A 17147-nucleotide genomic window follows, 5' to 3' on the forward strand; every position below is an offset into this window, starting at 1 on the left:
TTATTATTTGTGCTTCATCAAAACGAAATTGAATCTAATTGGATGGAAATATACTCAGACTTCTCACAAAATCACAACTGAATTCATATCTTGCTACTCGGTCAGAATCTTACTGACCTGGAGTCCCAAAAAGCTATATGTTTTAGGCCAATTGGCAGACATCCATTTAAGATGCAACCAATGGCATTTAAAGAGCCTTTTTTCATGTCCACTGTAGTTTCTCAGGGTGCACTCTAGTAACATCTGTCTGGTCCAGGGAGCTTTGTCATTCATAAGGCTACTTTTACTTTTATACTTTAAGTAAATTTCCAAGCCTCTACTTTGTTACTTTTACTTAAGTAAAGACGTTGTGACGTCATGAGAGGCTGCGTCCTGGAGGGCCACTATGTACCCAGGAGATGGTTGCAGTCACGGGCCGTTTTGGCACCATCTGCTGGTGAAATCGGGAACGCCACCTCTCGAGCACATGGGATCCCAGCACACCTGAGCTCAATGAGGGCCTGATGAGCTGAAGGGCAGCATATAGCCAACAGAGGAGCTGGAGTGGAGTGGAAGAGCTACAGAGCGGCGCGTTCCATGGGAAGGATTGAAAGACTGGACTACGGACAAATAGACGAACCACGGGTGGCGACGCTGCCTAAAAGTAAGGAGAAAGACTTATTGCCAGAAGGCGACCGAGCAGAGTGGGCTCGGCTATTTGAGTTAGGATTTGAAGAGACACTGTTTAAGTTTGAACTATTGCAAGAGCAACCTTTTCTTAAGTTAACTATTCGATCTCTGAGTGCTATTTTTGTATTAATTCCCCTGAACTTTATTAAAACCTTTGTTGCACTCGAACTATGTGTCCTTGCGTTGCTGAACTGTCCCGCCGAGAGCCGTGTAGCCTCTCATGATGTTACAACGTTAAATCAGTAGCCTACTCCTACTTTTACAAGAGTATTTTTTTTTTAACACAATTATCTGTACTTCTACTTGAGTATGGGAAGTGAGTACTTTTGCCATCTCTGTGAAAGAACAAGACTTTCAAATTAGTTATAATTTAGTTTAGGTTTAGAGCTGATTAGTAGGCTAGATTCGAAGATAGCTGAAACTCCACCTCCTTGGCCTGTGCCTCGAGGAATGTGAGTATTATATGACTGGGAGGGGTGGATTCATTTAGATTAACATTTTCTCCATCACCCAGCCAGGTTTCAGTAAGACAAAAGAAATCAATATTAGAATCTGATATTAATTAATTTACAAGTACACCTTTAAAGAGAGATCTGATGTTTAAGAGTCCATATATAATTATCCTATTCTTTTGCACTTGCGGTTTTAATTGTTATGAGGTTTTCATGCACAGCTCCTCTTCTGTTTACCTTTTGATTTAAATAATTTCAATGGTCGGGGGGCAGACACCGTCACCATGGGGGTTTTACTATGTAAAGCCCACACCATTATCTGGAGACCAACTTGAATAACAATCTTACTGGATTTACGTTTATCCTTAGCAGTTTTAATTAAGACTCAATGTCGCCTGCTCTAGCCCCCAGGATGACTTTAACTACGGTTGCCGGCTTTGCTAACTTCACGTTTCTCAAAATGGAACTAACGTTAATCAGAGTTGGTTTTTCAGAGGTTGTGTCGCTGAGTGGGGAAAATCTGTTAGAAACGTGAACAGAGAGAAGGACCACGGTGGTGGTCCGTGGCCTTTGATAGCTTACGACTATTTTTGCCACGAACACTCACCCAGCCACTATGTCATGGCTGCTCAGGAGTTTCCGGCGGACGACTACCAGAGGCTTACTCAGGCTCAGGCCGGCCCGCTCGACTACCAGGGTGTGGCTAGCTACAGTAACTAACTGATCTATCGTGGTGCTGATCCGGACTTCTAACTCACTAAGCCTCGCTTCCATGTCTATAAATAAACTACACTTGTTGCACATACCCTTGCCACTAAAGGAGGCAGAGGAGTAATTGAACATCTCACACACCGAGCAAGAGAAAGTAGGAGAGGGAAAGAGACGACATGGCTAACTGCTAAGCTAAAGTTGCTAGCAGCGAAGCTAAAGTACGGTAGCGTGCATTATCCATTATGCAGACCCGATGTAATTGTATTGTATCCCTCCTTTTTAAGTGCATTTGTATTGTGACCTCATAGGTCGGCTGTGTGTGAGTGTATATCTGATGAGCAGGTGGCCCCTTGTATCGCGGCCTTGGCCAATGTATGTGAATGGTTCTTGTACTATGTAAAAGCTATAAAAGAACAGTCTATTAAGATTACTGCATCATTTTTTATTGTATTGTACAGTATTAATAAAATTTTATGTTTAACTGTATTTAAGTACCTGGTGCTAAAGACTTTATTTTCCCCACAGGAATCTATAAAGTAATCTAGCACATTTACTCTTTCGAAAAAGGCAAAAACCACCTCAAGAAAATATGACAACATTTTTGCAAATTTTAGGAGTTTTTTTTCAAATGTTATGGTTTCCATCCACATTTTCTAATGTGATACTTCCAAATGCGCATAAAAATAAGTTGTTGCACCCCGACGACTTATATTTGTTCTAGACTGGGGGGAAAATTTACATGAAAAAATGATGGGGTGCCCTGGTAACTCATCCGGTTGAGCAGGTACCTCCACGTGCCTAAGCCCCGAAAATAATCTTAAAAAACATGATTAAAGCAAGTCAGGCACATCTATGATTAATGCTTTTTTATGAACAATAATTTAATCTTACAAAATGAAATAACAATTGATTAGTAATTATTAGCTTGAACACCACGTTTGCATTACTGTACACATGCCATATTTAAAGACGCAAGGCTTTACAATCATACTGATCCAAAGCTCATGGTTTTGATACATTTTATACAGTTACGACATATTGCAGTTATTTGGCATTACATTGCTGTTAAGGATTTATTTAGTGTGTGTGTGTGTGTGTACACTCCTGTTACATTGACACAAGTGATGTTCCAGTCAGTATTAAACACTGCAGGCTTTTAAAAATATCTATTTGAACTTGCTTGGATACATGACAGGTAGAAAATCAGAAGGACAAATTGTAAACTCAGTCCAAGCTGCAATTGATAATTTATTATTTTAAATAGCATCAAATAAGGAAACTCATGTCTGTCTTTGTTGCTATCACCTTTCCAAGTACATGTCACTATAAAACTGCAATCATTTTCTAATATGTCTTCGTTATATTTACGCATAGCTCTAAATTATGAAAAAAAAATCTACAAGTTAACTTCAATTAATTTAATCATACGCAGTGATTGCTGGGAAAACTGTTGTCCGCAGGGGGTAAAAGGATCTGGCAGGTGGGGAATCCTAACATCCAATACACAGCACTTAAAGAAAACTCAATTAGTTAATAGTTTACCACTCTCGTTATTGTCCTTCTAAAACAACAGGAACATTTGCTAGGAGTTGAGTTTTCATTAAAACTACATAATGACTTTTTGGCTTGCTTCTTAAGTTACGATATGACTGGTTACTAACATGTATTTAAATGGCTATGTTTTAGGGATAGATCGATTTATTGTCCCAGGCTGACTATTACTCAGTTTTTTTGGTGGTTTGCAGATTATCTGTAACATTAAATAATTGCTCAAGGAAAAAAACGTTTTGTGTTGGGAGTTTGTAACATTCCAAAATAGTAATTTTGATTGTAAATGTACATTGGTTTGAAATAGCTGTTATCAGATGACTTAACAACTAATAATCGGTATCGATATCGGCCTTGAAAAAAACGTATTGGTCAATCCCTACTATTTTTATACACAGAACACATTGGTTTTACATTCACTTTGCTGCTGTAAAAACTTGTCACTGTTGGAATCCACTGTTACTGCCATTGTTCTCCATAATTGAGCAACCTTTTACAGCCAGCAATCAGGTCCAGCTGTCTGTTTCATACTAAACTAGATTTGGGTGCAGTATAGCTGACAGATTTTTTTAAATATTCATAGACAGATTTTTTTTGACAAACACTTTCAGTAGACGTTTAAATGAGACATGCAGCATTGCTTGTACAAGGTTATTGACTCAAATACGTTGATCATTTGGATTTCTAAAAGTGAAAATCAAAAGGACAAAATGCCATTGTATGGGATTTAAGTCACATGTATCCTGATTAGTTCTATTAGTGCACATTCATCACTGTTAATGAAGACATTCATCATTGTTACTGGTTCACTGATTTACTCTACTGCTCTCCCTCATTTGATCAATTCAAGGGTTGGAGAAGTTGGAGGCCCGTGGGGTGCGTCTCCCCACCCTTACACCACTCCTGGTTCCAGTTGGTGGGCCTCCTCCACCTTCATGGGCTTGCAGAATCCTAATGGCCTCTCTCAGATTCTGAGCTCGGACCTCCTTGCTCTGGATCTCTTCTACTACTCGACTAGGGAACCAGCCGCTTTCGCCATCATGGAGCCTTTCACCCATCATCCAGCCTGTGATACAGAAGACCCATAATGGCCATGAAGATGGAGAGGAAAGACAATGTACAAGATAAAATGTCACTCACATTTTAATCATTTATTTATTTTACAAGGAGAACAAACACACCATCGTCAGTTCTCTCTAGGAGGTTCAAAACATCAGCCATCTCAATGGATAGTTCATCTGGCTCCTGAGAAGAGTACGACTGAATACACTGCACCTGTGGAGAGTCTGATAAACATCAAAGATAGTTTTAGTTCACATCTCCAAGTCTGCATGTTGAGGACCGTACAAATAGTGTTGTGATATTGTGTCTCACCTGGTTGGTGGGCACTAGTAGACATAAAGCGTGTACGTCGTTTAGGAGTAAGAGCACACATCCATCGAAGCTTATCACTCCTGTTTACAGAATGCCATTGATGAGTAACCAGTAAAAGATACATTTTTGTCTTGCAATACACCCTATGCTAAATTAAAACCTCACCTTGTCATATCTAACATCTGTAATGTTTGGAATAAGGGCTCTTAAGCTTATAATATAAAACTCTATCTTAAATCTGAATTAACTCTTTTTTTTTTTTTGGAATATTGGCTAGAAAAAGGAATTATAACCAGGGTGATATTGTGCAAAAAAGCAGAGGGGGAGTTGTTTTTTTTGACAACAAAAAACAAAACCTGCAAGAATTAAATCCCCCTTTCAATACCATAAATATAGTCACTCGGTCAGACATGCCAAAACACTTATTTATCATCTTCAACATCCATTGGAAAATAATGTCAAAAATGAAATAGCACAGCATGGTGTCAACAAGAAACACAGCACGTTCAAGCCAGAGAGCGGAGTTCATGTTGCTGCAAAAATACTTTCACCCAGGAAACACTCGTTTGGATTTGACCAGCGACCCTACAGTTCCCAGCTCAACCCTCTACGCACCGAGCTACTTCCTCCCCTAAATAACTTCTGAATAAGGCCTTTCACTGGATTTAGCATTTTCTTGATTAAGAAATGTGGGATATTCAGGTATTATTCTGGTTTTAGATGCACTTTCGGAAAATGTATGTAACGCATTCAGAATCCGCATCTCAATCTGCGTTTTTGCCGCAGTTTGTGACAGTTTACGGCCTTTTGTCTAGTTATGGCTTACGGTCAGCCCAGTCGGAATATTGTCTTTTTTTGTAATAAGGGCAACAACCAGAATATTATTTGCATGTACATGTAGTCATTGTTGAATTGTTTGACATTTTTGTTATCCTATACTAATTTGCATGTGACTATAAAAGTGGACAATCCTGAAATGCCCATTAAAATGTTTCAATTTTTGGTCAGTGTGAAACAGATGTACTAATTTAGGTTTGCGCATCAAGGGTACACACATTACTTTTTAAAGTGTATTCTCTACATAAATATTTACAAGGATTGTTTTTTTCATAAAATTACTTTCTAAACAGTTTTGAAGATGAATTTAATAGCAGTTTAAGCTATAGTGCATTCGCTATAGCTTCTGTTGCCCCCATGAGGAATTTTAAGTGATGACAACAACACTGCATCCACATGACAATAGCCTCCCGTAACTATGCACGCACCATCCTCCATGCAGTTGCTGGTAGTCAAGGAGGACACGGAGGATTAAGAAAACACCATGGACTCTTCAGAAGAGGTAACTATCTTCACTTGAGTTTCTGCTCAAAAAAGTTGCCGGACGACAACAATTTCTAAACAAGCTATACTAAGAAATACAGAGAAAGTTTTGTGGAACTGATAGTCTTAATTAGCTTTGTATTAACTCATTTAGCAATGGCTTGAATAAAGAGAATGTTCAGTAATATAAAAAAGTTACACACTAAAGCTTTAAGCTTCCTGCTAAGATTACATATCTACTTTCAAAAAACGGCATGGTTTTCACAAACAAACCCATCCAGAGTTTGCTTGGAAGCAGAGCAAAGCCCGTTTTTTAATGCAATCTTTTCATTTTCTCTCATTATCCCTACCCATATCTCATTAACAACCACTAGTATGTAAACTATAAACTGATTGTACTTCAGATACTCACATACTGCAAGTCTTGAGCATGTAGCTGACTTGACGCTCCTCTTGGTTCTCAAGCAGTTTAAGATTAAAGACATTGGCCAGTAGCTGGCCCTGGTCTTCAAGATCTTCAGTCCTCAACATGGCCCGTGTGCATGAGTCAAGAACCTGGAACTTCTCCCCACTGACAACAAGTTAACAACCTAAATTAACCTAAATAATTGTGGTGGTGTTGAATTATATTGCATACGGTGTGTGTGTGTGCGCGCGTGTACTCCTGTTAGATTGAATAAAGTGATTTCCACACAAAATTTATACTTTGAGTATTTAACACCGTAGGCTTAAGAATGACTGATCTTACTTGGGTACATGGTAGGTAGAAAATCAGGAGGACTGTTTGGGACAGTGTGCAAATTGCAAACTCATTCCACTGTGTGTGTGTGTGTGTGTGCATGTATTCCAAAATAGGCTTGTACCATCATTTATTGGGAAAAAACAAGCAATTATATCAGATATTCAGCACCACCTTATAGCCCAAATAAAATGGCCCTTGGTTTCAAAACCACATTTTCCACCACTGTGATGATTCGACTGAGATTGGAAGTCAAATTTGGCTACTTAAATTCAATTGTCAAATAGTCACCCTTAAATGGAATACAATTCAACACCACCACTTACTACATCCTCCGTGATAAAGTTAAATAAACCCCTCCCTTAAACAGTTCAAACACAAACTTCACATTAGAACCCGCATGAAATGAGGGTTTATTGCAGAACTGTTGTATTAGACTGCATTTGTTTTAGTTTATCAAATAAATGGGCAACAGATTCTTTCACAGTGAGAATACATTGACAAATGCTTACCTTGAGCTCCGCTTAGTGACCAGCAGCAGATTGTTAAAAAGGAACAAGTACACTGGTTGGCAGAGCTTACGACTCCGCATGGTCCTAGTACTCTTCGGTCCAGCCATCAGCTGAACTTCACCCTTCTTTAGCAACCAGCGGGAGTGGGAAATGATGGGCACAGACTGCAGAGGACAAATGATAGAGGTTCATTGTTATGTTTATACATTTCATATACAAACTATATTGTATAGTTCCTGCACAGTGTAATTATAATGATTGTGTACATCATTTGGTCCATTTAGACATTAAAGTCTATGAAACAATGGTTAAATATCAGTTTTTCCAAATACCCAAATTTCTTGTCTGTTCAAAACATCTAAAAGAAGATCCTCAGGTTACTAGAGGAGCAAAGAAACTAAAACATTTTCACATTTAGGAACTTGGAATCAGGAAATTTATACATTTTTTCATGAAAAAATTATTGTTTTTCAATTATATTTAATAATATGACAACTAATTGATTTATTCATTAATCCTTGCAGCTCTACAGTGAAAACAGTGTTGGGGTTGGTTATTGGAGTGTAACAGTGCAACATCCATGCTCAAGACATGTTCCTGTGGCTATTTCTTTTACAAGTGAATAGAGTCAGAGTCATTGCTCTGGTCCTAAGCAACTGTTAAACTCAGCAATCCCTTATGAATTTCAGAGGCACTGCATAATCCCATTATTCTGTCATTCTGTAAATTCTGAAAGTCTGTTAAAACTGTAAACCATGAGCAAGCACATTTCATCAGAAGAAATCCACATGATGACAGTTTATCCCTATTAGCACTATTTGCAGTGAAAAATGGCTGCTATTAGTAACACAGTGACACTGTAAAACAGGGCTCTTGTGCTCATATAGCACATGCATCTTTAACTCCCTCCATCTATTACAAACCACTACCTAGTTATTAGTGATGGCCAAATGAACAATTAGTTGTATTTGTTGAGCCCACTAGATGGCTCTCTTGGTTTCAAGAAAAACTTAATCAAGGCGTTCTTTATTACTGACACAGTAATCTATCATTACTAACATTATCAACACAAGGGTATCACGTCTTCAGACCAAACAGCATTCACTCTTTAGCTCTTTACCAAACCGCACTACAGCCCTCTATTGGTCACAACATGCATAAGCAGGTGCCATAGTCTCCAGAGAAAACATTCCCTCTTTAATGTAAACTACCCAGAAGTTCACTGTTACCAAAAATATTGTGGGATAAAGATAATGACAAAGAATGAACCAGGTCTGAAACAGGGCCAAAGAAAGCCTTATTTATCAGATACATTCTGCAAACCTTTGAAATGGGACTTATTTAATTATAAAAAGACGGTGGTCTCTTAATTGGGACACAACTATTGTCTGATCTAATCCCCTTAATCCTGAAAAGATTTTGCTGATTTTCCCATTCACTTTGTTACAGCTACATCAGCAAAGAAAAAGCTGGGCACAAAATCTGCAATGTGCCATCATGAAAAACAAAACTATGTGACTTCATTACATTCAAAATGCAAGACAATAGGACTTTGATTACCTTGGATTTGAACTCCAGTGTTTTCTCAATGCTTATTAGCTCCTCAGTGCGACTCATTTTTCGCACCCCCTCATTACACTCTTTCACAATCTGAGGAAGGCATAAACAAACACCATAAATCCATGCCCTTAGAACATCATGTGATATTGTTTTCTAATCTCTATCTTTTACAGTTGGCTCTCATTGTTATGGAATGTACTTTTCCAATACAAAAACTGATTTAAAAAAATAAGTAAAAGAACATTTGCTGCATTGCTCCAATTTTGGAACACAGTTCCTAGAGAATCCTGGCTGGACTTGAAATTCATGCCAGGGAGCATGGCCTTGGTTATGTTGAAAAGGTAGCAAGATTTAGCATCTCCTCAGGGCTCTGTCTATTGCCCTTGGGGCTGTAACCTACACACAGACCTGCCTTCAGAGCAGAGCAGAGAAAGGACTGCAATGTTACTCATCAAAGCCACTAAGTTACTAAATGAACGTGACAGAGGCAACTTTTGCTGAGTTTTCTGCTCCATTCTCCGGTAGAAGTTGCAGATTTAGTTTAGATCGTACACAGATTAGGTTAAAGTTCCCCATTTCCCAGCTTCCCATTTATTTCTATGGGAGCAGCCGTGCAATGCATTCTGGTAGCATCCAAGGGACTTTGGAGAAGCAGGGCATTGAGTCACTCATCTTTTTCAGAGCCCTAAGTTATTTATTATTTTTATTTCATGTTGTGGTGTGAAGACCATTTTATACTATATAAAAAAGTCTATTTTGGAAATTGTTACCGTCCCTGCCTTTAATACTTATTGGAGTTATGTGCCAAAACAAAGTGTAAAGGCAGATAATGGTGGAGGTCCTCTCCACTCACTCACAATGTTCATTGTCAGTGCCATAGTTGCAAATTTACTGGAGAATCAAGGAAAAGAAATGGCGCAGTTACTTTCAACTGCACCCTGCCCGGCTAACATGGCAAAGAAAAGAATGACTAATGCTGAAAAAGGAGCTACTAACAAGGCTGCAGATACAGCTTGACCCAGCCCTGAAGGTGGGGGGAGGGGTTAGACGGAGTCCCGAGGAAATGCTACTTTTAAATCTTGCTAGCTTTTCAACATCGCCAACCCTTCCTTTACCAGTGAACTCTGCTTGACTACATAAATAGCAGTCAAACTTCTCTAAAACCAGTAATACAGGAAATGATTTAGCCTAACTATGTCTTTAGACTGAAATCAGCCGGGGGTGTCAAAAACATGTAAAAGGCTGCTGTTTACTTTCAAAAATAAATATAAAAATTATTTGATAACAAAAAAATAAAATAAAAAAACATCCAAAGGCTGAGTTTGTGGGGAGCTTCAGAGTAATGGTTTCAGATACTGATGAACAATGAGACACACATCAGGGAGGTTTCAGACACCAAAACACTGCTCAACTCTAGGTAAAACCGTTTCACAAGTTTGGAAAGTTATATAGGCAACAATCATTTTATCCTTCATGCCACCAATCAATGTAAATTACATGTTGATGTATAAAAAGTAATTTATGCCTCACTGCTGTTCTCAATCTCAATTTAAGCCTCACCCCTTGACAGATGCTCACCTGCTCCAGTGCTCCATGTGCTTTTATAGCATTTGCTTCCCTCTCTGAGTTTTCGTCTGCTTTTTTCAGGATGTTCTGTGTGAAAAACAAAGTAAAAAAAACAACAAAAGCCTTAACAAAAAGCATCTACAGTGGCACCTAACCCCAATTCACTACTGTAACTTTAACCTGTACAAAACAAATCAAAACTCAATTCCATATCCATGCCATTTTTTTCCACACAGTATCTATATGTATCTATTTAGTTAAAAAAAATGATGTATTGGGGTTTTTATTTAGATTGACAGGAAAGGGGGAGAGAGAGGGGATAACACAAAGCACAGGTCAGACTCAAATCTTGGCCACTGTCAAGGACTTAGCCTACATAGGGCCAGGCTCGCCCTAATATCTGTCTAGTTTTAAATCATTATGGCTCACTCACTTGTACTAGCAACTTGAGCCTTGTGATCCTCTGGAAAGGAAGGATTAGGAACGAGGTAAAGGACAGGCCCCTGACACGTGGATGGTTCTCCAGTGCAGCCATGGCTTCCCGAAATGCCTGGTTTCCCTCTCTGGACAGTCATGTTAAGACAAAACAATGCTTAGTGGATCATACAGCTTCATGACAAACACACATTTTCTCTCTTATCTTTGATTTAATGATGAGAAAGTGAAAAAGAAACTATTACACAAACCTAGGTCAGGTTTTTGCTGATCATCCATGGATAAAGATCACACTGGCTGTGTCAAAGGCACATTCATTTAATTGTATTAAAACATGTATTAAGGTCTCCTGGCCTGGCATAGCCAGACAAATTTGCAATTGCATTTTAGTCTGGAAAATATTAGTTCACTTTCGATTTCAGGGACAAAAATCCCTCTGTTGAATGGACCAAAAATCAATCAGAGCAACAAAATGGCGTGGCTCTGAGTGTATTACCCAGTAAACACCCAAGTTGTGCTTGGTTCATTTTGATTAGGGAAAAATATGGTGGCTGGGTTACAAACTTTCTCAAATAACAGCTAAACAGCACAGTAAAATGTGTGTTTGAGAACATTTTAGGTGAGAAATATGCATTGTACGTGATCAACACCGCCTTGTTTGACAGTTTAATTTGAGTTTTGTTGTGCCTGACGGGCAATGCCAGTTACGTCATTCAAGGCTGACGCTCCCCTGTCAGTCGTTGTCATTGTTGTGATGGAAATGGGTTTGAAATGGAGGGAGGCCAGACATATCTGCCAGAGCAAATATAACATGAGCTGGCAGAGCTGACTTCCAGGCTTATGCTGTGCTACACAATAAGGCTAGTGTTTAATTTTGTATTGTCAACAAATCCCATGAAAAACCAACTATGTATTAGTTTAATGCTCATCACTTTCTGACTTTCCTATCCAAACAAGAGGAAACAGAGCATTTTTGGGGATTATATTCAGTGGTGAATAATCAAAATTTTGTGCTCTAGTCTGTATTTGTGGCAGCAGCAACGGGGGATGGCCCCATTTTGACCTGGTATTAAAATCCTATCTAAGTGATCAGATCACAAGTGGGCAGCTAAGTACTGGTGTACACATACTCAGACCACATTCAGTGTTTCACCGCCATGAGTCTATGAACGAGACAAATGTCGGTGCTCAATTTACATCTGTAATAACACTACAATAGTTGTGTGTCTGTGTCTTCACGTTCAGTTCTCCAGTTCACGTGTCTGTTTTTAAAATAGGACAGTTAATTGTCCGTTTTCTAAACTGCTAAAGTCAGTTGTAAATGTAAATGGACTGTTCTTATGTAGTCTCAAGGACTACTTAAAGCGCTTTTACATAGCACAGGAACCATTAACCATTCACACACATTCATACACTGTGTTCAAGGCTGCCGTACAAGGTGCCACCTGCTCATCAGATAAACACGCACACACATTTACACTCCGATGCACAGCATTGGGAGCAACTCAGTGTTCAGTGTCTTGGCCAAGGACATTTTGACATGGGACTGCAGGGCCAGGGATCAAATCACAGACCTGAAAGGCGACCAGTCTACCACTGAGCCACAGCCATCCCAGTTGATCAAGTGAAGTCTCAGTAGGCAACTGTTTTTGATCAGATAATGATGGCATATATAAGATAAAATCTTACGTGAAATCTGTTTGACTAAGATTGCATAATTATTGGACTACTATTAAGACTAGTCAGAGACTAGTTAAAAAGTGAGCAATGCTACTCCACCAATAGACCATATATTACATACCTAAAACAGAAGGTTTTTAAACTAAGTAAAGCAATGTAACGTGAACAGTCTATAGTGCCCTAGAATGATAAAATGTTGGTTGTACTTAGCCGCTAAAGAGCTCCATGACGCCGGCTTCAAGAGGCGGCTGTTTAGATGGTTGACACCATGTTGTGCTATTTCATTTTGAGATTTTTTTCCATTGAATATTGAACTTTGATTAGGTTTGTAGTTACACTAAAAGGGGGTTTTAATTCTTCATGTTTTGTTTTGTTGTGCAACCTCCCACAACGAGTATATATGTATCTATATTCAGAGTGTGAATTGTGAAACAGTGACTTTTGCACAGTGTATATGTATACATTTACTGTGCAAAAGTCTTAGATAGGTGTGAAAGACTTAGTCTTTTTGGCTGCAACTCTTCCACATAGACCACTTCTGGCCAGACTTCTCCAGACAGTAGATGGGTTAACTTGGGTCCCACTGGTTTCTGCCAGTTCTGAGCTGCTGGACAGAAGTGTTTTTCATCTGCTGCACTAAGTTGAAGTGTTTTTCATCTGCTGCACTAAGTTTCCTTGGCCAACCATTGCGTCTACGATCTCAACATTGCCTGACTTTTTGCGTTAGTGTAGCGTTGTGTACCTATAACAATTGATGCTGGTTTGAAGGCAAAGGGTAACACTCGCACGTTCTGTGATTTGGGTCTCAGCCTGCTCCGTAGTGTGGTAAAATCAGGAAGCGATGCAATGGTGCAAACAAGAGCTGCATTTACCGTCAGCACGCTGAACACTTATGTGGTCATGCAACATGACTGCAGCAGCCATACAACTCCTGTTGGAGCATATGCCTTACGTGGCACATAGCCTCCACCCAGCCATCAAAGTTTCTATCACACTATATTTAATGTTTGTTTGAATTCATTTTTTTGTCTCCCTGTTTTGATCACATTTAAGAGAAGGGGATATTTTTGTGAGCCTTTACTTTTTGAATATCTCTATATATATACATTTACCAGAGAAAATTGCGCCAGATGAGCTATGAGCTGAATCAAAATACTGCGGAAGAGCTTAACCACATTTAACCCAACAACAAACCAAATGGAAAGTTTTTTTGTGTTGAGTATCTATAAACCTTTGAGGTGACGCCCAATGAAGAGCAGCAGCATTTCCTTGTAAGAAAACACTGCCAAACTGTTATTTAAACAGAGCATCTGAAAAAGGATTATAAAACAACTTCCTGGTTATAAACTACAGTAGCCAGAAAAAAATTTGATTTTATAATATTAATATAAATTACCATTGTTCAAGAACCAGTGTTGAACTGAAGATACCGGTATTAAAGATGTTTGCACAGTACCCAGCCCTCTTGGCAATAATCTGTCTAGAATGACAGTGAAAGCATTGTTGAAGTCTACCGGGCTGTATGAGAAAGGAACATGCTTCATAAGTTGAGAGAGAAAAAAATCAAACTGTTCTCCTCCCACATATCACAAAAACTAATTGCTGGGGTTTTCAGTTATTTCACGTTCTTCCTAAGCTAATATTTCTACCTAGCAACTCAGTCAATGATATAGTTTTATGTGATTATTAACTAGTCTTGGCACTCCTACCACCCTTATGAGTTTGATCAGACTGTTTCGCCAAACCTTCTGAACAGACTCTGCAAAATGTACTTCACGTCCTCTAAACAGATGAATAATGACATCTAATAGACATACATTCTTAGTGGTGCATCTACTAAATGTTACTTCATAAACCAGTCAATTGATTTTGAAACAAGCATCAGATTTCAAAAGTGTTTTCCAGTAGATGGCAGAGATCCCATACAGTGCCTGCCATCAAGGGCACCTGTTCTCTTTAGCGCGTGAGAACAGCAAAGTTTCCCTCAGGTATGTGTGGTTTATTAAGAGGGACATACACATTATATTCATAGTCAACCACACCCTGCACATCACATTTATCATGATGTAAAACAAACCTGTTCTCCACTGAAAAGATGGGCTGACAGCTATCCCAGATGTAAAAAAAACGCAATGCATGAGGAATGACGCCTATTATTCTTTCTCACAGACACCATTATGTGTTCATAATTATCAGTTGTCAGACAGGCCACTGTATTGTTCTGAGCAGAGTTCTTGGATTATTAACTCCACTGGTAGCAAAAGAAATCTTTTTCTATAAATGTTTGTTGAAAAATGTCTCTAGTTCTTAGTTGATTCATTGCCTTAGTAAACATTTTCATAATAAGCTTATGTCACCTTTATCTATTCAGGGACTCCCTGATACATTTCATGCCCATTTATAACACTTACAAAACCATAGAACATAGCAATACATTTACACACTACAGTTGCAATACACAGAACACACATAATGGGCAGATGCACATTCAGTATACATGGCTTCATAAATAAGAAATTTAAAGTGATTAAATAGAATACGGCTCTTCAATTTCCTTGGAAATTGCAGGATATTCCTTGACTGGGTAAACCCCACCCACTCTGCCAGCAATATGATTTCGCCCTACAGCTTGGTCTGGAAACCTGCACGTTTAATTATCCTGCTTCAGTTCCCAATTTGCGAGAACCAATTACATACTGGCTTACCTATCTGGCAAGCTATAAGTGGGTTTAACACAATGACGATAGAGAAGCAACCAAGCAGCTTCTTGTTTACATTCAACATAGCGGCCACCAAACGCCACCGAAGCACAGCAAAAGCGTTGATGCCGCTGCTGGTCCGATTGGTTGGAGGACTTTTCCAATTGGCCAATTGGTGATAGCCTAGGATATTCCATTTATATGTGGCATAATATATTCTGTCCTAACAAATGGATAGTGATGCAATTTAAAATTCAGTAAGCTTGTTAAATTGTTATTTTTTAAGCAAGGCTTTGTAGATACAGTAAATAGAATGCAGTTTTGCTCCCTTCTTAGAGCCAAGGAAGTCCAGCCTACATTTTGATAAAGGAGACAGTGGTGGGTACTGAATCCATTACCAGATAAACATCTTAGGGCAGAGTAGTAAGCTGCATAAAGCGGCTTTAATGTAGAGGAAACTACATTTGTATAAATTAAATCATCATAGTCCAACACTGATAGAAACGTAACTTTAAGTAGCTTTTTTCCTACAACTTTGGGGAAAGCATGACTTATTTTTAAAAAAGAATGCCAATTTTGTTTTTAATATGTTTACAAGTTATGTCTAATCGAGAAACTGTGCATCATCCCAGGACAGCCTGGCATACTAGATGAGTTGTCACTTAACGGAATAATAAAGGGTGAATACTGGAATAAGTGACTGGCAGTAACAAAGTGTTTATTAAAGATATCAATACTTCATTAGAGACAGTGACAGAATCCTGAGTAATCTGATTGGATCAGGATGAGGAAGGGCTCTGAGATAGTGACTTAATTATTATCCAAAATTGTGCTGGATTTCCATAGCAATCAGATAAAGAAACATAGTAAAATGATGTTGCCTTACGAATTGCAAAAAGGCACTTATTTCTGGGGTGATGGAAATGCTGCCAATCTGCACCCACCCATGTGCTTTTTTCCAGGAAATGCCACTAGAATGTAACATGCCAGCAATATCCACAGTAAACCAAGGATTACTTCTGTTCTTTATTCCTAACTTTTTTCCACCATATGGCATTGTTTTGTCATTAATTACATCCCACTTTGCAACACATTTATACAAGAGATACCTTATTTATTCATATTAATTGATTTGATCCAATGCAAAAGATTATTTTGTACCTTAAAATAATGTTTCCAAAATCGTTTCAGTGGTTCATTAACTCGTCGGAATGAGACATAGGAATAATGGTAATGCTAACAGTAATGAACAAGTCAGTTCTCAACCTGCTGGGGGAACAAAGAGGAAAAGTGCTTTGGTGTCTACAGTAAAGTTGCTGGTTGACAAGTAGCTAATGCTAATGTAATTCTTGGTGGGTAACATAAGATTATGACACCGTTCAACACGCTCAGATAGTTTTAGTATGATTGTTTTGACCATGGTTAAAAACTTTGGGCTAACCCACAAATTCCTCAGTAACGTTAACTGTATAGATAGACAACTAAACTAATGGTAATTTAGCTAACTAACCCTGTCTTCTGCCTCAGTCTCCCGGCGCTGCAAGGCTTCAGTCGGGATGAGAGCTGACAACAGCCCTGGGGACACATCCACAGTCAGCCCCCAGCCAGCTAGCAACCATCCACTATCATTACAGCCCCTGGGATACATCCACAGTCAGCCCCTACCCAGCTAGCAACCATCCACTATCATTACAGCCCCTTCGATACATCCACAGTCAGCCCCCAGCCAGTTAGCAAACATTCACTATCATTGCAGCCCCGGCCAGGGGACACATCCACTGTCAGACCCCAAACAGCTAGCGAACATCCCGGTGTTCCGGTTTAACGAGAGTCCATGTTAACTGGCGACCGTCAGCCAAAAGCGTCTGTTGTTGTCGTAGTG

General features: G+C 39.0%; 1 protein-coding gene across 2 annotated transcripts in view; it reads right to left on the reverse strand.

The window, feature by feature from the left end:
* Nucleotides 1–3983: 3983 nt before the first annotated feature.
* The window catches only part of ngef (neuronal guanine nucleotide exchange factor), a 24867-nt gene continuing 11703 nt past the window's right edge, over nt 3984–17147 (reverse strand). For both annotated transcript variants that reach the window (XM_034867624.1, XM_034867625.1), the window contains 8 exons: nt 10885–11014; nt 10464–10538; nt 8886–8975; nt 7326–7489; nt 6487–6645; nt 4755–4834; nt 4562–4666; nt 3984–4446 (listed from right to left, as the gene is read on the reverse strand). In XM_034867624.1, the coding sequence (XP_034723515.1) occupies nt 4226–4446; nt 4562–4666; nt 4755–4834; nt 6487–6645; nt 7326–7489; nt 8886–8975; nt 10464–10538; nt 10885–11014 (1024 nt within the window). In that variant the 3' untranslated portion in view covers nt 3984–4225. The remainder of the gene's footprint in view (nt 4447–4561; nt 4667–4754; nt 4835–6486; nt 6646–7325; nt 7490–8885; nt 8976–10463; nt 10539–10884; nt 11015–17147) is intronic.

This window comes from Etheostoma cragini, chromosome 3 (genome assembly GCF_013103735.1).
Source record: "Etheostoma cragini isolate CJK2018 chromosome 3, CSU_Ecrag_1.0, whole genome shotgun sequence".
Classification (NCBI taxonomy): domain Eukaryota; kingdom Metazoa; phylum Chordata; class Actinopteri; order Perciformes; family Percidae; genus Etheostoma; species Etheostoma cragini.